Genomic DNA, 21679 nt, shown 5'->3' on the forward strand with positions numbered 1-21679 from the left:
TCCTACCAGGCATCCCCAACCCTGGCAGAGTGCAGTTTAAGTGGTAATGCCCAGGACCTGGGGCCTCCTTCTTACCCATAGCTCCAGGCCATACCTCCAAGTTTGTCCTGGCCTGGAAGCTCAGTAGGGACATGTTCTTCCCCTGCTGGCTGCTGATGCAGTGACTGCCCCTCCAGCTCTGACAGCAGGGCATTAACTGGTTTAAAAAAAAAAAAAAAAATTATGGTGAGAAAAATATACAACTTGCACTGGAAAAAAAAATTAGGAAAAGATGGGAATTGACCTAATGATTATGTACAGTTTCAGACCACTCAGTGAATCTGGTAGTGAAGAGAAAATTGCTTTGTATCTTGCTAAAGATGGTAAGCATCTGGCAGCGATAGCTTACTATTTATTACATGGGTGCTCCTGGCACATTCCCAAATGGCACTTCTGTTGAGCAGCTTAGTAGAGTGGTCAAGATTGTAATGGGCTGTGAGCACTTAAAGGCTAGGGACAGGAGTTACACACAAACTGGTTTAAGTGATCAGAAACTGTCTTAAACCTGTAACAGAACATAAGTTCAGTGCACATAAACCAGTTTCAAAATGGCCAAAACTAGTTTAAGATAAACTTGGTTGAATGTAGTATCAGGCTTAACTGATTTAGGTCAAACTGGTTTATGCAACTTCTGTCTCAGACCCCTTCCAGACCCCTTAAACCAAAGTCCTCCAGGATCCTGGTATGCTCTCTTGGCTGGGCTGTGCTCTCTGCTCCAGACAGCAGGGCTGGCCCTGCTCCTCTGCTCTCCAGCTTGAACAGGGATGGGGACAGACCTGGCAAGAAACTGGCAGGCATGGCCTCGTTAAGGCATAGTGGGCAGGGTGGAGGTTAATTCTTTCCTCCTTCCCCTTCTCCCTCACTGCAGTCGGGGTCTGCCTGTTGCCTCCAAGGAGCAGAGGGGGCGGGGGCTGGAAGACCACAGCTGCAGTCCCTGGGGGATAGAGGGAGGAATTAACCCCCTCGTTCAGCCCCGGTCAAGGCAGCTGCGCAGTTGGGCCATGGGGACAGGGCCATCCCTGGCGGCTTCAGCTCAGTGACAGGGTGGCTGAGCCCTGTCAGGAGCACAGTCCATCCTTGCATGCATGGGCAGTGGCTGGCCAGGCAGTGGCCTGGCCAGGCCAGCTTGGAGGCACCAGTGAGCCCAGAGCCTGGCAGCCACCCACTGCAGGGGTTTGCAGTGGACCTACAAGTCCCCACGGTGCCTCTGAGCCAGCCCAGGTAGCCCACTGCCTGGTTAGCTGCTGGCCGTGCACACCAGACTAGGTTGCAGCTGCTGACAGGGCTCAGCCTCCCTGTCACTGACCTGCAGCCACTGGGGCAGCTGCCTTGGCCGGGGCTGAGCGAGGCTGGCCGAGGCCGTGGGGGTGAGGCCATTCCTGGTGGTTGCAGCTCAGTGACAGCCATTTCCTGTGCCCAGGCTGGGCTGGGCTTGCCAGCCCCGCACATAGTCCCCGGTTCCCTGCCCCCTGGCAGTGGCGGGGCAGGGGGGAAGAGTCCCTCTCTAGCACTGAACAGAGCCCTCCTCCCTGTTCTGCGAGGGGAGAGGAAAGGAGGAGCAGGGGGAAGAGTCCCCTTTGGGGGCTGGGCAGCCCTGCGCAGAGCCCATCCTCCCTGCCCCACATTGGGTGGGGAGGAAGAGGGGGGAAAAGTCACACTCTTGGGATGGGCAGGGCTGTGTGCCCCAACTGCTCCTGGCTGTCAGAGAGCTGCCGGAGCAGCGGAGCTATCCCCTTCTCCTCCTCCACCGCCACAGGGGTCTAGACATGCTCACTCTTCCCCCACCCTCAGAAGCCTACAGGCCAAGGTTGGGGTTTAAACCCTTCCTTAGTCTTACTTGGGCCTACCCAGGCCTGCCCCCCCCCCCCACTCAGCTTCCCTGTGACAGTGAAGGGAGGGCTGCTCTAGTGCCCTCGGGCTTCTGTCCTGAGCCATCACAGGCACATTATACCTGTATTTCTGGAATGAAAAGGGAATGTCTATGCACTTGCAAACCAGTTCAGTCTCTGCAGGTTAGACGAATCTACAAAGATTGAATCAATTCAGGCTCAGGCTTTTTGAATGTCTGTCCCTAACCAAAGTGTTGCATATTACTGTTCACAGGGGATCACAAGATTACTATCTTAAAATCCAAATTTGCTGGTTTTGTACTCTTGTTGACTTTTGTAACAACTTAAAAGCCATGCTTCTAGTTTCAATAACTTCAGATAAGTTAATGACACTTAGAGCATTTAATATACTCTTTGTAAACATTTGCATGTAATCTCATATGTTGAGAGTTAAAGTTGCCACTGTTGTTAGACTTCCCTGGGGAACAGCTGTAGAGTAAGCTTCATTAAGCAGCTGGAGCTGTTTCAGGGTTCTGATTGGTAGTAGGCATCTGCCCAGGCTTTGATTGATGGTGAAATGCTGATAAAGGGGGCTTATGGACCCCACCTCTTCCACTTTAGGTTGGTCCAGAGGCTGACTGGGGAAAGTCTCACAAGTAACAAAGGAGGTGAAAGGGAACTCTGCAAGCACTGGCCAAAACAGCTCCAGTTATTTTTATGATGTCATTTCTATTTTAAAACCTGAGTTAAGGGAACTAGCTTATAGTGAACTTCAGTAAAAATTAAGAACTCAATTCCACCCTGCCCCCCAATCGGACCTAGGACTACAGTAATGTTAGGGTCCTAAGAAACTATGTCCTTAGAAGTGCTGGAAACTTAAATTCTGAGGGATGAGTGTTCAAAAAAAATAGCTTTTCTTAAGTCTTTAATACTATTGTATGCTTTATAATTGAGAACATATGTAGTATTTCAAGTGTTGTGAAGAGATGTGTGAAAATGGATCAGAGGTCTTTCCAAGGATGATTCAGATCATGAATGTAGAAAAACACTCCCTTGTGGTTACACCTCTTCATTTCTCTCCCAGCCATCAGCAGCATATGACGGTGATTATTTTTTGTACAGTACAACCTCATAAATCCGGATCTCAAAAATACAGAATTCTCAAAAATCCAGCACTTTTTAAGCTTGCATGCGGCTGCTCCCACCGCCATCCAACACCTTGTCATTAACTGGTGCCCCCCGGCCAAAGAAAATGAACTTTGAAACTTTCCAGCAGGTGCTCGGTCCTGAGCATTCTGGATTTGTGAAGTTATACTGTATTTTTCATTGCTCTTCTTAGTGTTCTGACCCAAAGCCTTCATTGTCCATCGACAGAAGAGTTTAAAACAAACTGATGAGTAGCAACTTAGTGCATCAGTTTACTTTTAGAATATATATTTCCGGTGTTGAAGGCCAGCAACTATTTTTATTGAAAGTTTAAGTTGATTGAGGAGTGATGGCTTTGCCTATTCCTGCTTTCCCATGTTAACTAAGTTTCCTGTGTTAATGCACAGAAATGTGGTGGATGAACAGGATAATAAATTGTTCAGGGTCAGATATATTGTTATAATATCTTAGCTTTATATTTCAAGGAGAGAGATTGAACTTTCAGGGTTTTCTTTGCACACAGTTTAAACATTAACATTTTTGGTTTGTTGCGTAATACTGTTCTGTGACGTGTACACCAGCAGCAGGTACAACTGCAATACTAAAGATGCTGTGGCTGAGGTGGTTGATCGTCCTATGTGCTTCCTAGCAGCTGTCAGTGAAAGGTTACAAATGAATGGCAAGCGTGAAACCTCCTCACTACCCTGGAAATTTGCTAGCCTTACAGATGACCTGATCACTTGGGAGTCTTGACCAGCCGCACTGCACCTGGATATGCTACTAGCGGGGCCCCACGGCCAGCTAAAACAGCGTTTCGAATTGACACAGTAATCATATGTATAACATAATAAATAAAGCCCATGGAAACAGAAATCTTGTATAAAGTGGTCAGGTATCCAGGTTGTAGCTGTATTGGTCTTGTATTGGTCTAAAGGAAAAGGCAGTCAGGACTCATAGTAGAGATGGTATCTTTTATTAGACCAACAAGATTTTTGCAAATAATTCAATAATTTTTTTTGCAAAAATCTTGTTGGTGTAATAAAAGATATCATCTCTACTATGACTCCTGATTTGCCTTTATATAAAGTGGGTAACTTTTTACCCATTTTCACCAAGATGGTATATATGTGGAGAATTGTGGCTGACAGTGTTGTTTGACAAATACACATATGGAACAAACAAAACCCTGTTGAAGAAGTGACTTGATACTACTTATTAAATTGACTTTGGGTGCAGATTTATGCAGATTTGTGCTCTGATAGGCTTGGTAAATCTTTTATCATCTGATCATAGTCTTGCCACATTCACTGACAGTCCTGTAAACTGAATGAGAACAAACATGCACAAGCTTGAAGGCTGTATAAAATTAACTTGGCACTCAGTATGCAGCTTGGTCACTAACAATGATGTCTAATTAGCAGCAGGAAATGTGGTTCTTCAAGATGTACTTAATGGCTTAAATTGAAAAGAAGGGAAAAAATTCTTGTTCCAGGAGTCATAAGTTTGCATGTGTTTTGAATGGCGTCTTCTGCAATAATTATAGTCAACTATTTTGCAAATACTGAGAGTCCTTAACAAAACAGCTACAGCAGTACAAGGCTAAGACAACTGTGGCACTTCTTTGTACCTTAAATATTATTGCGTACCGTAAATATGATTGTCTTTAACCCTGAATCACCAGTTTGGAACACGAACAGTTCTTTGCTTGAATGCTTTCAGTTAAAACGTCTCTTCCTAATGGTCTCTCAAAACATAATAATGTTTTTCCACTTTAGCCTGCTGTCAGAGAAGTGTAAACTTACAACATGGTAACTGTCAGGACAAGGGGAGTTCTGGCAGAAATTCTTTGTTTACTTTAAATTACTAACACTTTCACATGGTTGGTTTTTTTTTTTTCAGTCTTTAGAGAATTTAGCTTAGGTTTGGTCATAATAGCTCAGAATTGTGATGTCCTGCCAATATCACATGCTCAGACATGGTTAGCTTGGTGTTTTCTATTGGTAATGCTTTTCTTTAGCAAAACATTACATGATAATGATATAAGAAAAACCTGAACAAAATGGTAGCCAACTGTAAATGCAACAATACAATAAGCCTGTATTTTGATCATGCATGTAAGTTGACCCCACATTTTCAGGTTTAACTTCAGTGAATATGAGTTTGATAACTACAGATCCTTGAACTGTTGCTGCTTTTAAAAGTTCTGAAGGAGAAACAAATAACCAAGAAATGACCCAAGGAGTTAAACATACTGAAAAAACATAAGATAAAGACTGCACTGAAGAAAGTTCTGATTTTAGTATTTAAATTTTCTTGTTGTATGCGCAAAGGTACTGGTAAAACAGACTTCTTATGTTCACTTATTGTCCTCACCTTTGGGATAGCTCATGTGACTGGAGCACTGTCATGGATGGGTACAAACTGTTCAGAAAGGACAGGCAGGGGAGGAGAGGAGGAGTTGCACTTTATGTAAAAGACCCATATGATTGCTCAGAGGTCCAGTATGAAACTGGAAATCAGCCTATTCAGAGTCTCTGGGTTAGGGTCAGAGGGGAGAGCCACAAGGGTGATGTGGTGGGGGTCTGCTGTAGACCACCAGACCAGGAGGAAGTGATGGATGAGGCTTTCTTCAAACAGCTAGTAGAAGTTTCCTGATCACAGGCCCTGGTTCTCAGAGGGGCGTTCAGTCACTCTGACATCTGCTGGGAGGGCAATACAGCAGTGCACAGGCAATCCAGGAAGCTTTTGGAAAGTGGTGTTGGAGACAACTTCTTGGTGCAAGTGATGGATCGGCTGACTAGGGACCATACTCTTCTTGCCTTCTGCTCATGAGCAGGGATGAATTGGTTGAGAATGTAGTAGTCAGTGGATGGCAACTTGGGCAGAACTGACCACAAGATGTTAAAGTTCAAAATCCTGAGGGAAAGAAAGGATGCAGAGCAGCAGAGAAAGGACTCTAGACTTCAGAAAAGCAGACTTCAAGTCACTCGAGGAACTCATGGGCAGGATCCCCTGGGAAGCCAGTGTGAGTGGGGGAAAAGAGTCCCGGAGAGCTGGCTGTACTTGAAAGAAGCCTTACTGAAAGTGCAGGAACAAACCACCCCAGTGTGCAGGGAAACTAGCAAGTATGGCAGAAGACCAGCTTGGCTTAGCAGGGAACTCTTCAGTAAACTAAATCACAAAAAGAAGGCTTATAGGAAGTGGAAATTTGGACAGACAACTAGGGGTGAATATAAAAGCATTGCTTGGGCATGCAGGGATGAAGTCAGGAAGGCTAAAGGACAACTGGAGTTGCAGCTAGCAAGGGATGTGAAGGGTAACAAGAAGGGTTTCTACAAGTATGCCTGTAGCAAGTGGAGAATCAAGGAAAGTGTGGGTCCCTTACTGAATGGGGGAGGCAACCTTGTGACAAGACGCAGAAAAGACTGAAGTCTTCAATGCCTTTTTTTTGCCTCAGTCTTCACAGGCAAGGTCAGCTCCCAGACTACTGCACAGGGCAGAACATGTTGGGGAGCAGGTGAGCAGCCCTCAGTGGTGAAAGAAGAGGTTGGGGACTGTTTAGAAAAGCTGGATGTGTACAACTCCATGGGGCTGGATGGGATGCACCTGAGGGTGCTGAGGGAATTGGCCAATATGATTGCAGAGCCACTGGCCATCATCTCTGAAAGCACATGGTGATCAGGAGAGGTCTCGGATGATTGGAAAAGACAAACATAGTGCTCATATTTAAGAAAGGGAAAAAGAAAGACCCTACTGGGAACTACTGACCAGTTGGCCTCACCTCACTCCCTGGAAAAATTATGGAGAAGTTCCTCAAGGAATCCATTTCTAAGGAGAAAAAGTACATGGTATTGTGTATTGTCTTTACATTTTTACAAGTATTCCAATAAAAATAAATTATTTCCACAAAGCTTTGAATTTGTTTGAATGTAACATTTAAACCACATTAAGTGTGCTATATTGAATTTTTTTCCTAATCAGATATTTCAGTTCAAATACATGTGGTTATTGGGACATAAAATTAACATGGGGGGGTACTTTTTTAGTTTAGTTTACTAAATACAAGTCAAATAAACATGCTAAATCAGATCACACTGTACTTAGGGCACTGGAAAATTTTCCAATTCAAAATTTTCCAGAAAACCCACATCTCTGAGCAGAATAATCGCTTCCCTCGACCTACTGGCAAGAATACCTACCAATGCAGCCCCTGATGCCATTGGCCTTCTTGGTAACAAGGGCACACTGCTGGCTCAGATCCATGTGATAAATATTTTTAACTTGTTTGATATGTATACGGGGAAACTACTGCATCTTGAGCTACCAAAGGTCATGTTGTTTGGAAACGCCTATTTGCAGAAGCAAAATGAGTAATGTGTGAAATATGTATACTCCACGTGTGTGGAATAAGACTTTCCACATTGTATTGACAGGCTGGCACAGCTAGACTGACTGATTGCGTGCACAGCCTTCCTGTAGCTTGTTCTGACCAGAAACAGACCATTACAAACGTTTTTGCACTTACAGACCTTACCTGGGTCTAGCTCGGGAGTCGCCAAAATGGTGAATCCAGCCAGGATCTGGACTCCATTTCCCAACAGCCCCTGCCCACATCATTTCAGTGGAGACCCCAGGAGTGGTGCTGTGACAGAACGGGGCCAGGGTTTCCATGGAGACCAGCCCCAGCACCACTGGCAGGACGCACAGCTGGGCACAGGCTGGCATCTTGAAGTGGTGACAGCGCAGTCTGGAGCTGGGCTAGAGCCACAGTCCACTGTCTGCATGCCCTTGCTGAGGATGTGCAGGCAGCGGATCGCAGCTCTGCTCTGGCTCTGGATCGTGCTGTCCCTGCCGCAAGATCCCAGCTCCAGAGCAGCTCCCCACCCAGGTCTGTGCCCTGCCAGCACTGTTGGGGCTGGTCTCCATGGAAGCCATGGCCCCATGCTGCCACAGCGCTGCCACTGCTGGGAAATGGGAGTCCACTGCAGGCTGCCCACCCCTGGTCTATCTCCTGGTTCCAAAGTCTGTAATCTGATGCACCCCTCTGGTTTTACCACTTCAGGAAAAACTCAGTAGTTATGTATTCTAGTTCTTCGGTTTAAGCCCAGCCTCTTGTCTTCAGTTTTTGCAAGCTCTAAGTTCAGTAGTGATCATTATTCAGTTGAAGTTTTTATTTGTCTTATTCAAGATCACATTTCCCATTTTATTAACAGATGGATAGTCAAGGAGGCTAAAATTATGAGCAAACTAATTAGGGTAATAAACAAGGGCATATAAGTCAGTAATAACTGCAGAAGAAGTTATTTCTGCCTATGCCTGCTGAGTCATAGTCCTGCACTAGTGAGTAATATTTGATTTGTCCAGTCAGCAAATGAATGACTCTATCAAATTATATGCAATTTTTGTTTGGTTATTTTGTTTCCTAAATATCAGTAGCCCAGATATTTAAGGAAGCCCTATTTCGTTTTAGTGTCTATTTGCCTTTGGAGAGCAAAAGATAGTGAGAATTATAAATTAAGTATTTTTAGGTCTAGTTTTTTCTTCAGATGACTTGCCAACAACCATCATGGGCCCAAGAACTGACATTTTGACTTTTTTTGGATTATTTAGCTAAAGTTGCATGTTAAATACCACAAATTTTGAAAATCATACAGATTTTTAGATATAACAAGTCCAGATGCAAAATTCATCTAAAATGTTGGACTATGTAATTTGATAGTCAAACAGATTGCTTGCCAAAGACCAGTTTTGTTTCTATTTTCATATTCGGAAAAGAGTATTCCTGTAGTTAACGCTTTTGCTAGCTGTAGCATGATGGCCAGGTAGCAGTGTCTGTTGCTAAGGATGCCCAACACTTCTCATTGTAAGGTCTTTTTCCCCAGTTAGTCTTAACTTTGTCGAACTTCTGATCTGTGGGCTGAAGTTTTCCATTCCTGGTGTCTACCTCTTATCTGATGTATTTTGATGATATCAAATAGATGATAGACACACACACACCTGTTTCTTATGAGAACAAGACCAGGAAAAATATGTTTTCAAGGGTAAAATTCTGGAAACTTTCTTTGGAAAGTTCTCTTGCCCTTATAGGGACTTGAAATTTGACAGGGGAGCTTGCATAATGGAGGGTATTTTTGCTGCCCTTAGGAAAATGCATCCCAAACCAGCCAATTTATAAGCTTGGCAAAAATTGCAGTTTACAAATGCAGAAGAAACTTGGTAGAACCTAATAGCTAAAATCTCCAAATGTTCTGTCTGCAACGAGCAGGCTCCTCATAGCTTTTAGCACTTACCAGACCTTGTATGTGCCATTCCTACAAGACAAGTGAACAGACTGTGGGGGGAGGGGATGGCTCTTTCCAGGTAAGCAGAGTAGGACTGGGATGATAAGTTGCTTTTTTTTTTTTTTCCTTTTTGCTAAAGTTTAAGGGCTCTTGCTGATGTCAGTAGCATAAATTAAAATGATACTGACTGTATAAGCCAAAACTTTTTTACTGTTTAAGATAGTGCCGAATGATGAGAGTCCCCTGTACTAGTGCTAGGATGCCTGCAGTATTTAGCTAACACAGTGGTGAGCACTATAAAAACTTCAGTGTGCAATGAACAGAAATATAGTTTTCATAGGAAATATATTTGGAAGCTGGATGATACCTAGGGATTATTATAGTTGCTTTATTGTGCCTCCTCTTGTTTTTGTTTTTGTTTTTCTATAGGTCTGTTTAAGAGCAAAACACAGTCCTTAACTGCTAGTTTGAAAACGTCTGAGTGACTGCTACCCAAGTCATGACGCTCCCATTCCAAAAAGACATAGACAAATACAAGGATCTTGATGAGGATGAAATTCTGGGCAAGCTTTCAGAAGAAGAATTAAAGCAACTGGAAACTGTTCTGGATGACCTTGATCCTGAGGTGGGAATTGGGGAAGTGAACAGTCTTTTGTATCACTCTCTTAGAAACTGTTTTGTTACAAACTTTTACCTTTTGCTTTAAATTAGATTTTATTGAAGCCTTTCAGTACAGTGGTATCTTCTTAACTTGATGGAATTAGAAATAGTAAAAAATGTAAAATAGACTGGAAGTCCAGGATGATTACATCAAGCTCTTTAGGAAATTATTCTTAAAAGGGAACATTTCCAGTAGGTGACATTCCTGATTAGAAATTCACCTGAAGCTGGATCATTTGACGACATCCTCTTGTTTGCTTTTTATTACTTAAGTTTATGGCTAAAATCAAGCGATGTTACAGAAGATAACGTGTTTATAGTTTCTGAAGGACTCAAAGAGGATGGATTAGGATTATGCTATGAGACATAGACACCTAATAAGGGAAATAGGATCTGACTCTTGCCTTTAAAAAAAAATCACATTTACAATCTATGAATCTATGAACAAAAAAGATCAATTATAATATAATCTTCTAGTGACATCATTTAGCTTTCATCTGTCAGTTTTGTGCTCACAGTTTAACACCACGACAGCGTCACACTCAATATTTTAGATGTTTGTAGTATAGTCAGTTTAGGCTTAAACTTGATAGAGGTGCCACTCAGGAGAATACCTTGTTTTATAGCTAGGTTTTTCTTGTGGGCTCCCAAGAGCAATGTTACGATCATCTACCTTTAATTTTGGTGACCCATATAATTTTAACTGTGGAAAATTGACGATCAGGGTAAGTTGTTTTATTTGGTTTGGTTGGTTGTTTGTATTTATTTATTTTAATGAAACGATCATTGGAAATCTCGCCTCTTATTTTTTTTCTATTCCTTGCTTCTCTACACAACTTTTCCTCCAACTTTCTGTGCAGTTGCAGAAAGTATTGAATGTAAATCAGTCTGTTGCACAGAATCACTTTCATATTGCTGGCTCTAGCTGTGTTGACTAGAATAGACATTTGTTTTGTGGATGTAGAGAAAGTTAGATGTTAGTGTTAAAGGAAGCAGCCTAGGGAGTGTTCATTTAGCTTGTAAACTAGTGGTTCCTTCATTCCTAGCTGTTCATTCAGATGGGGGAATTCATGTTGAAAAAGAAATGTCAATGACTGCTGTGTGAGCCTAGTTCTGAGAGCTATGATACTTCTCAGGCTGGAGCTGTTGTTTTAGTTTCTTTTGGGTTTTTTTTTTTTTTTTTTTTTAAAGCATTTGGGCTCCCTCTACACATTACTTATAAGGCATGATTAGCCAGGTGTAATCACACCTTAAGTTGTGACCCAGCTCCATGTTCAAACAATGAACTGCGTGATAAAACAAACAACGAGCTACAAAGTTATTCCACAAAAAATGCGTAATAATTTTGTAGCTTGCTCTAATCACATCGTTAATTGAATATGTGGCCACTGCCGGGCTTCCAGGCACAGGGGGACACCACCCGCTGCTAGCCCCATAGCTAACAAGCCTCTCAGTGGTGGCAGCATTGTCAGCTGCAGAGCTGGCAGCAGGAAAAATACTGCTCCACCCCGTGAGCCTCCTTGGCTGCAAGGCTTGCAATGGGGGCATTGTCTTTAGCTGCAGGGCTTGCAGCAGGAAGAACGCTGCTTCCACCGAGAACTTCCTGAAGTGTGGGGCTTGCAGCAGCGGCAGTGTTCACCTGCTCTGCCCCCACTGGGAGCTCCACAGCCAGTGTTGCTGCTGGGCCTGCAGCAGTGGCAGTGGACCCTGCTGCAAGCCTTGCAGCCCCATAGCTGTGAGTGTTGCAGGGGCAGCAGCGGGAAGAAAGCTGTCACTGAGCATCCTGAGCTATGAGACTTGCAGTGGGGGCAGTATAGGAGAAAGCTGCCTTCCCCACCTCCCATAAACCCCACACTTGAGTATTGCAGCAGTGGCAGCATTCTTCCCGCTACAAGCCCTGCAGTGAAGTGAGCTGTTGGCCTCCTAGCAGGGGCATTACAGGATGCGCTGGCATTGCTGTGAGCCCCATCAACTGTGGGGCTCAGAGCTGGTGCAGGGGGAGCCCAGGATCATAATCCTAGGCTCCCCCCTGGACCAGTGATAAGGCATGATGGGATCTAATGTGCAGTCCCAGTCGTGCCTCTTGCCATGCGCGTGTAGCATTGCAAGAGGTGCAACTGTTTAGATTGTACATTAGATCCCATTGTGCTTTTACCTGCATGTGTAGAGGGGCTCTAGCAGTGCCCAGTGTGCAGTCTGCTTTTACTGAGGTCTCCTTGCCTAGACTTGGCCCCCCAAATCACTGGCATGTCCATTGTGTTCAAAAAGTAGAGTAAAAAGTATTTGACTTAAAAAAATGATACGATGTTATAATAACTAAGACTTTTCAAACTGCTACAATACCATTTTGTTTTGTAGAATGCACTTCTGCCAGCGGGCTTCCGACAGAAGGACCAAACTGCTAAAAAAGCCTCTGGTCCTTTTGACAGAGAGCGACTCCTTGCCTTTTTGGAGAAGCAAGCACTAGAACACAAAGACAGGGAGGATTTTGTGCCTTATACAGGAGAAAAGAAAGGTAATGATGCTTTTTTAAATAGTAAGTTTACAATCAAGTTCCAGTGTTTTCAAAATGCCCTTTACTGGTCAGGTGTATGGACAGTCCTGAAATCCTTCTTTGGTGGACCCACCAGAACACCTCTAGATCAAAGTTTATTTCAGGTGTCACCCATCGCAGTAGCTGCAGATGCTATCCTTCTTTTGGCTTACACAAACATAATGCTCCAGTGGGCTGGATATAAACAGTAACACTACTCTTTTGATACTGAATTAGAATAGAACAGGGGTAGGCAATATTTTTTGCCCGGAGTGCTGAAAAAACCACAACGCCTACCTTGGAAGGTGCCGGACTGCTGACATGCCAGAGCCTGGAGCAGTTTTTTGTAGCCTCCCAGCTAAAGCTGGCCCACGGAGCTCGGTCTTGCAGCCTCCCAGCTGCCTGCTGGGAGCAGCCTGGGCTCTGTGGCTGGCAGCAGCTGCTTAGAGCCCAGGCTGACAGTGGTGTGCCGAGAAAAATGGCATTGCGTGCCAATGGGTTGCTGACCCCTGGAATAGAACAAGAACATGCCATTGATTCAACATTGGCTGGTAGATGGGACAGATGCAGGAATTAGTGGGGCCTGAGTTTGGGCCACAGTCCTCCTTTTGAAGACAAAAGGAATACACAATAAAGCAATTCTATAACTGCAGCTCAGGACATAGTGTCCAGAGTTTTGGGAGGAGAATTCCATTATAATTCAGCTCCACCTACTAGTAATCTAAAATGTCCATGTATCTTTGTCCCAGAGTGTGATTTAATACCAGTGTAAATTTCAAGTCTTTTTGACATTTTTGTAAGCTTGGCTACAGATCACCGTTGTCAAACAAATATTAGAATAGGAAGAATATAATTGCTATAATGTGAAAATATGCTCTAAAAATGCCAATTTACAGCTAAAGTTTCTGGAACTGGAATAATTATGAATTAAGGGATTTTTTTTGTAAACAAGACTGTTCAACAGTTTCCTAGTACTTTTTCCTCTGAAAAAATGTCTTTTCCTCTAACTTTTTTAAATTGACCCATTCTATCCCTGTTTATCTCATTGTTTATGGTGGTTCCAGTGGCATAAAGAACTCCAATGAATTCCATTTGTTTTGTTTTGAAGAAAAAACTATCCTTTGTCTTGGTTGTTGTTGGGGGGTTTTTTAATAAATCTATTCTTTCTGTTACTTGGTGTCTTCAGGGTCCTGTCTTCAGCCTTTTTCTGTTTATATTACTATATTTATTCAATTTGAAGACTTTTTCCCCATTTTAACAAGGGAGATAAAAGCCTCATCTCAGAATCAAGTATGGGGGAAGGTGGCTGCTGTGGCTTGGGCCTCAGCCCTTACCTGGGATTGGGGTCAGGGTTGTAGTTGCAGTTGCTGCCTGCCCCCACCACTGCAGCCTCCCTCACCCCTCTTTCCAACCCCTCCCGTACCTTTGGTCTGTGCTGACAGGCTTCATCCACGCTACAGTCCAGTCCCATAGCAGTGGCATGCTGCCTGCACAGCTGCTACGGAGGCTGGGCTGAGGCCATACTCAGTGCTCCAGGCTAGAATGGGAACAGAGTCTGCTGGTGTGGAACAAGGGAGATGGGGAGCAGAGGCTGTAGTTGGGCAGGCAGGTGGCAGGGTGGCAGGCACAAACAGGGGGTAAGCAAAAACATACACAAAAGGCCAAACCTTTGGAAAAAAACACAATAAAAAATTAAATCCTTTATCAAAACTCCCCATACTACCTGCCTCCCCACGACTGCCCTGCTGCAGTGTGGTGGTGGAGGATGATGAATTAAAGACTACACTTCAATAATTAGATTCTGCACATGGAAAATGTATAACAAATTCCCCAGCCGCTGGGGGCACACGCCATTCATTTCTGTTTGCTGGCTAACTTACATGTGTAATTGTGATTTTAAATACAAATTCAGTGTAGAAGTTTGTGTGAATAATTACTTACCTTTCTCTCAAGTATCTTCTGATTTTATTTTGTTCAGTAATTTTCTATATCAATGTAAAATTTTACATTTTGTCATGTCACGTTTTCGTATTGGTATTGTATTTATAATTACTTCCATGGTGCTTTTTTTTTTTGTGTAGCTTAGTTCAACTGTGGACCCTTTTTTGTGCAGATATAGTCATGGTAACGCTGCACCAGTGTCCATCTGCAGATGGGCAGAAGCAGAATGCTTTGACTGTGGGTCCTTATTGAAGCTGAGGTTAGAAGATTTGTCCAGCAGAATTTTGTAACAGTATCCACAGACCTTTCTACCTCTTCTGTTAAATTGCTTATAGGTTTGAACTTTGCTCTGCTCTGTGTTGTTCTTCTGTTTCACCATTCACCTCCTCCTCCCATCCCTTCCAGGGTTTTCAATGTAGAGTGCAAATGGTATAATGGTAAGAGAGAACTACACTGGGGAGGAATCCACATAGAATCCTAGGGACTAACATCTCGCCAACCCATTTCTCCACTCAGGGAAGATTAAACAAGATCCCTTATGGTCCATAATGAAACTGTCCTTACTTTGTGCAAGAAAGATTTACTAGAATAATTAGTGGTGTTTGACTTTCATTTTTTCCCTCCCTTTATACTTCTTTGCCCACTCCAATCCAGCTGCTTCACCAGATTTACACCTGACAATCTGCGAAAGAAGCAGATCTTTTGAACATGGCTTCATTCAGCCAGGCAGGTTGGTTAGTTCCTTCAGCTTTTTCATTATCTGCTTTGTAGACCTAAGCCATGTGATTAATTCTGGAACATAGTATTGTCCAGCTGTAATATGAATCATAGTCAGGATAGATCAAGTGTCATTTCCTTTACATAATGAAGTATTCTTAATGACAACCAGCTGTGGAGATGCAATGAAGTGTCATCCTGGCTTAAAGATCTCTACTTCTAAAAAGGGCATCCCTATTTGGTCACATTTCCTTTATATAAAAAGCAAAACTATCAAAAGCTTTTAACAAGATTAGAGATATGAAATAAGGTATTTTGTGACACCTACAGAAGAATTTTGTACATAGCTCAAATAATGGAAATCCTGGTTATTGTTTGTCCTCTCATTTTTCAGATGGGGTAAGCAAATTACTTACTTGGGTCTTTTTTTCTCACATAGGAAAACAATGCTGACTCAGAGTTCAGCCAAACCTTGCTTGGACTAATATTGGCAAAAATGACTGTCTTCAGTTACTTTAGTTTTGGGGTATCTAAACTGATTACCAGAAAGTACTGAAACCAGATATGGTGAAATGGGAAATCTGTCTGTACAACTTGTGAACTGCCTCTTTTCTTGTCTTATGGCTACCTTCAGTAGCTCTACTTGTCTGACACGACAGGATATGGGGAGGGTGCTGGGGCATTTGTCTAAGAATAGTTTAGTTGCTAAAGATTATCAGTACTTTTGGATAGCAGTTGTCTATGCAGAACAAAGGAGAAACTGTTTCCTAGGTTAAGTTCTGTGACTTTCCCAAGGGTAGGGTTTGAAGCAATGGAATCCCTTCAGAAAATGAGAGAGGTTGCTGCAGTCTTTTAAGCACATACTGGAACCAGGCAAAGGAAGTTTCTGGCTAGACGGAAGAATAAAGAGGCTGTTGATGAAGATAGGGACTTTGTGGGTGCAGAACCATCCAAGGCTGTAAGAGGGAATGGCAGACAGAATCCGAGTTGCAGAACAGGACTCATGGATACCCTTGAAGATTGAATGAATGTCACAGAATGCTTTACTGAGGAAGTGGAGTCAGAAAATGGTGTATAAAGGATTTTGTTTTTATCTAGATTATGTGCATCTCTAGGCTAGAGATTAGAAGGAAATTCCTATGAGGATGATCCAGCACTGGAACTTAGAGAAGTTATGGGATCTCTGTCCTTGGAAACGTGCAGAAGCAGGTTAAACAGACACAAGGATGATCCTGCTTGAAGTAGGGGGTTGGACTAGATGACCTTATGGAGGTCCCTTTCAGCTCTTTCCTAGGATCCTTCATCTGATGTGTTGTTTAAAGTAATGAATGAAATCCCTTTTACAAAACTTGTCTTTCTCAATTATCAGGCGTCCCTGATGACGTAAATTGTAAGCCAAATTGGTCACAAGATGAGATCTATGGGACATGATTTGCTTCAATAACTGGGTGTTTCAAGTTGAATATACACTTTTTTTGTTTTAATGTTTTCTTCCTAAGAAATAAAATCTGACCTAAGAACTTCAGAATGCAGCATTCATTATTCTGAGAAATTTCCCTTATTTCTTTCTGAGCCTTGCATTGGTAGAGAAAGGAATAGAAGCATAAATCAAACCAGCAGAAAAATCTTGTACTTAATACCTTTCTGTTCCATGCTGAGCCTGTTTAAATCCATTATTGTAGAGGAAGGTAGGACAACTAGAGAGTTTATTTTTGTGTTTCTGAGTTTGGTATGCTTCCTTTGAATATTTGTCTGAAGTGCCTGTAGGTCCTACTTGCTTTATAAATAAATGTCTTTTTGTCCATAGGTCCTACTTGTTTTGTAAATAATATATACTTTTGATCAGTTTTCTAGTTCAGGAAGAAATAAGGAAATAACATTGAATACAGAAATAATTGTAGGACAGAAAATACGCTAAAGTTTGGGCCTCTTTAATTTATATATTGATTCTTGTTCTGCAAATCACTCTTACAGTGTTGTCCAGCTTACCATGTTTAACTTTTAGTGAGGAAGATTGCAATTTATTCTGTTCTTCGTGCACATTCCATTATCACTGTAATACCTAGAAGGTTGTGAGTGCGAGGTAGCGTGACTGTTTCTGAATAAAGAATTCTTTGACCTAGATACAAATCAGACATTGTGAACAGGATAGCACTTCATGCTTACATTCAGTGTTTCTCCTTTTCATTTTAGAACTTCTGTACCACCTACAGTACAGTATGTAGCTAGCCAGATGACCCCAAACTCAGTTCATATCGATTCACAATGTGGGAATGGTCAGAAGTGAGAACCATTTTTGACTATTTAGTTTATTCAGCTGACGGTCCTTTCCATTGGTCTTGTGATAAGACACTCTAGTTTATATTTTTATCAGTCACCTTAATTCTGAGCTGTTTCTGTCTCCTTTGTTATCATGCGGTTGGGACAGAGGCTTTACTGATCTGTCTCAGCATGTTCAGCTACCAAATCCAATAGTAGAACAGAAACGGGTCTAAACCTCCTGCCTGAGTTAGAGTATAGAAAAGCAAACAAATTAAGAGGATAGGGACTTACTATATGTCAGCTGCTCTGCGGTAACGGTCTGCGTGTTTGCTGTTTGCTCTTACCCCATAGCGCATGAATACTGAACCACAGTTGCCTTGTTTTGGTGAGGACTTCACAGAGCAAGAAGGGGAAACTTAAAGAGGAAAAGGAACAGTAACAGTTTCCACTTAGAAAATGTTGTCCCGTTGGATCTTGTAGGTTAAGCAAGATGGAGCAGGCCAAGCATTCCCATGGCAAGCTCCGGCTGCTTGATAGAGAAGTGCAGGTGAATGAGGCTTGAGCTAGTTCCAGAATGATGTCAACATGTCTTCAGGGGCTTCTGGCCACTTAAGGTTATTTAAGAAGCTTAGCCTGAGAGTTGTTAATAACAATGTTCTGCCCAAGCACAGAAGGGTAACCTTGGTTTGTCTGCTGTTCTGCTCAGTACAGGGTTTTCTTTTATGTGGGTCCTAAGTATTTGAAAGTTAATGTACAACATCAGATGAACTGCAGGACATACTCCAGCACTTCTGTAGTTTACTGGTGAATGACATTGTTCTTCTACATCTCATGACCTTTAACTATCTCCCTGTATGTTATGAAATATGGGTAGCTTGAAACATTGTCTGTAAAGCATTTTGAGATAGTGGGACTAATAGCATTCCAAAAGTGTAAAGTGTAACAGATAGTACATGAAATGAGCATAGTACACTTTTTCATTCCCTGGCTTTGTTTCTGAAAGCATGCTATCAGATACCCATCCTTTCCAGAGCATACATAAAAGCGGACTTTGTTTTTGACCAGCTCTGTAAACTAGAAAGTCACATACTGTTCTGATTAAGTTTTGAACCATACAGTAAACCATTGTTGCCTGAGTAGTAATTCACACAAGAGACTGATGTAGTGAATTTTGTCATGAAAGGCTAGTTCAAAAAAAAAGCTGAGCTCTGTTTCTCTATGGGACCATAAAAATAGCACTGAAACCTTATAACATGTTACAAAAAGAAAGGCTGAAGCACAGAGCTGGAGGACAGGCTGCCTCTGTTCCACTGCTGGTGATGAGGCCCACAGCGTCTGTTTATCTCAATTATCATACAATCATAGAAAATTAGGGTTGGAAGGGACCTCAGGAGCTCATCTAGTCCAACCCGTGCTCAAAGCAGGACCAGCCCCAGCTAGATCATCCCAGTCAGGGCTTTGTCAAGCCAGCCTTTAAAAATTTCCAAGGATGGAGATTTTACCACCTCTAGGTAACCTGCTGCAGTGATTTACTACCCTCCAGGTGAGAGAGGTTTTCCTAACATGCAATGTAAACCTCCCTTGCTGCAGCTTGAGACCATTGCTCCTTGTTCTGTCATCTGCCACCACTGAGAGCTATCTAGCTCCATGTTCTTTGGAACCATCCTTCAGGTAGTTGAAGGCTGCTATTAAATCCCCTCTCGGTCTTCTCTTCTCTAGACTAAATAAGCTCAGTTCCCTCAACCTCTCCTCAGAAGTCATGCCCCCAACCCCCTCACCATTTTTGTTGCCCTCCGCTGGACTGTCTTCAATTTGTCCACGTTCTTTCTTTAGTGGGAGCCCAAAACTGGACACAGTACTCCAGTTGTGAGCTCACGAGTGCAGAAGGCAATGGAATAATTACTTTAATCAATCTGCTGGCAATTCTGCTAATACGATCTAGTATGCCATTAGCCTTCTTGGCAACAATGACAAGCTGCTGACTCAAATCTATCTTACTGGCCACTGTAACCCCCAGGTCCTTTTCTGCAGAGCTGCTGCTTAACCAGTCAGTCTCATGCCTGTAGCAATGCAGAGCATTCTTCCGTCTTAAGCGCAGGACTTTGCACTTGTCCTTGTTGAACCTCATGAGATTCCTTTTGGTCCAATCCTCCAATTTGTCCAGGTCATTCTGAGTCCTAGCCTTACCCTCCAGTGTATTGACACCAAGCGGGGGGCAGTAGTAATCTGCAAACTTGCCGAGGATGCAATCCATCTCATCTTCCATATCATTAATGAAGATATTGAACAAAACTGGCCCTAGGATCAACCCCTGCGCCACTCCACTTGATGCTGGCTGCCAACTAGACATTGATTACTACCTAGGGGGTGCTAGGTGGGTGCTGTAACGCTTACTATACCTGCAACAAATAAAAGGCAACCACCTTACTGTATTGTTTGGTGTGTGCCAACAAGCTCACTCTCTCTGGAAAGCTTAATGATTACACCTAGTGCCACACTAAGACAGCTTTATTGCATCTGCTTTGACATATCGTATATGCTTAGGCTAAGGTGGAATGTTTGACTTAAGCACTCCATAGCATGGTCTTGGCAAGTCATTTAAGGCACATCTGTGCTGTTCACTTGTAGCGCCAAGCTGAAACATGCCATTGTACTATGTCTGTGTGGTGCTGCAGCCATACTAAATTGATCTGTTGAGAGGCAGAGCAAACTAGCCCACCTCCAGCACTTCAATAATGCAGGTACACTGCTTCCAGTTTTGGACAGAGTGTATCCCAAGTTTGAAATTGCCTAGTGTGGGTAGTGAGAAAAGCAGGAAATGGCGGGTTTCCTCTTGCAGGCTGGCAGAGTTCCAGCCCTCAAAACGCTGCTTGGGGTTGGGGGAGTGGGAGGAGGACGATCGGAAGCAAGGGTTGTCATGTGCATGTGCAGCCGGGGCGGTTTGTTTAGGCCGGGTTGGGAATGTGAGGCCATGGGGCCCAGCTGGGGAGCCATGGGTTCTCTGCTTTGCTGCCCTCCCCCAGGGGCCTTCACAGCAGAGTGGGACCGGGAGGCTCAGTGCGGCTGCTGGGAGCCCCATGCCGGCATGGGGAAGCACCTTCTGCCCACCTGGCAGCAGTGGGGGGGACAACTCCACACCACCACCACTGGGCAGACAGGGGGTGCCTTGCCATGGCGGTACAGCCAGTATGGGGCTCCTGGCAGCAGTACCAAGCCTCTCTGCCCCACTCTGTTGCAGAGATTCCAGGGGGAGGACAGCAGAGCAGTGTGCCCCAAGCCTGCAGCGAGCCTGCAGTCATGCCCCACCACGGGCTCTGGTCTAGCTGTGCCACTCGTGGGGGGAGGGGGAGCTTGGCTCTGTGCTCCACTCTGGCCACAGCATCCATTGCCTCCCATGGGTGGCAGCCAGGGCTTGGTTGCTGCTGGGAGGGGCGGGGAGCTGTGGGCACTGGTAACTGGGGACCCCCTCTGGCATGGCTGGGGGGAGGGGACTGAAGGGCATGAGTGAGGAGCACTAGAAGGGATGGGGGTAGCAGACTGGGTTGGGAGTGAGGGGCACAGGCAGTGCTCTGTGGGGTGAGAGTGAAGACGGGCACTGGCAGGGCCTGGGGGCTGTGGATCAGGAGTGAAGAGCATTGGCAGGGCTGGGGGGGTCTGTGTGGGGAGTGAGGGGCAATGGCATGGGCAGGGGTGCAAGGCAGCAGCATATCAGGGCTGCTCAGCACCTCAAAGCACGGGGTAGCAGGACACCTGCAGCTAGACCCATGTCCTGTTGAACAAAAATGGCAGGGGGAGCTCTGATTTTCTATGATAAAACCCCCCCGCCAAAATCAAAAGCCAAAATATTTAGGTATCTAGTATTTATTTTATTATAAAGATTGTGGCACTGGTAGGCTTCCAGATTGCTTTAAAATTGTGAATACTTCAATAAAACATGTTACAGGGGTGTAGGTTGTAGCCGTATTGGTCTAAGGACATAGGCAGACAAGGTTCAAAAACCCTTCGTCTGGCTAAAGAAGTTTCAGCAGTTGGTGTGTGCTCTTTCTGGATGGAATGAAAAGTAAAGAAGCCGGAGGCTGGTCTGCTGACTGCCTGTCTTGTATGCCTACCAGCCCAGCCTCTGGCTTCTTTACTTTTCATTCCATCCCGGAAGAGCACACACCAACTGCTGAAACTTCCTTAGCCTGACGAAGGGTTTTTGAACCCGAAAGCTTGCTTAGTAATTGTTTTCCAACTATTTAAGTTGGTCTAATAAAAGATATCAGATTCAC

The 21679-nt window shown here is 43.9% G+C and overlaps 1 protein-coding gene across 4 annotated transcripts in view; it reads left to right on the forward strand.

Annotated features, from left to right (window-relative positions):
* Nucleotides 1–21679, forward strand: part of LOC109288609 (tropomodulin-3) — a 66472-nt gene that overhangs the window by 9314 nt on the left and 35479 nt on the right. For 3 of the 4 annotated variants that reach the window (XM_019504222.1, XM_019504225.1, XM_019504223.1), the window contains exons 2-3: nucleotides 9725–9920; nucleotides 12314–12470. In XM_019504222.1, the coding sequence (XP_019359767.1) occupies nucleotides 9795–9920; nucleotides 12314–12470 (283 nt within the window). In that variant the 5' untranslated portion in view covers nucleotides 9725–9794. Of the gene's footprint in view, nucleotides 1–8917; nucleotides 9037–9724; nucleotides 9921–12313; nucleotides 12471–21679 lie in introns of those variants that run through there. The other variant, XM_019504224.1, reaches the window with a different exon arrangement.

This window comes from Gavialis gangeticus, unplaced genomic scaffold, assembly GCF_001723915.1.
Source record: "Gavialis gangeticus isolate Ggan-Ray unplaced genomic scaffold, GavGan_comp1, whole genome shotgun sequence".
Classification (NCBI taxonomy): Eukaryota; Metazoa; Chordata; order Crocodylia; family Gavialidae; genus Gavialis; species Gavialis gangeticus.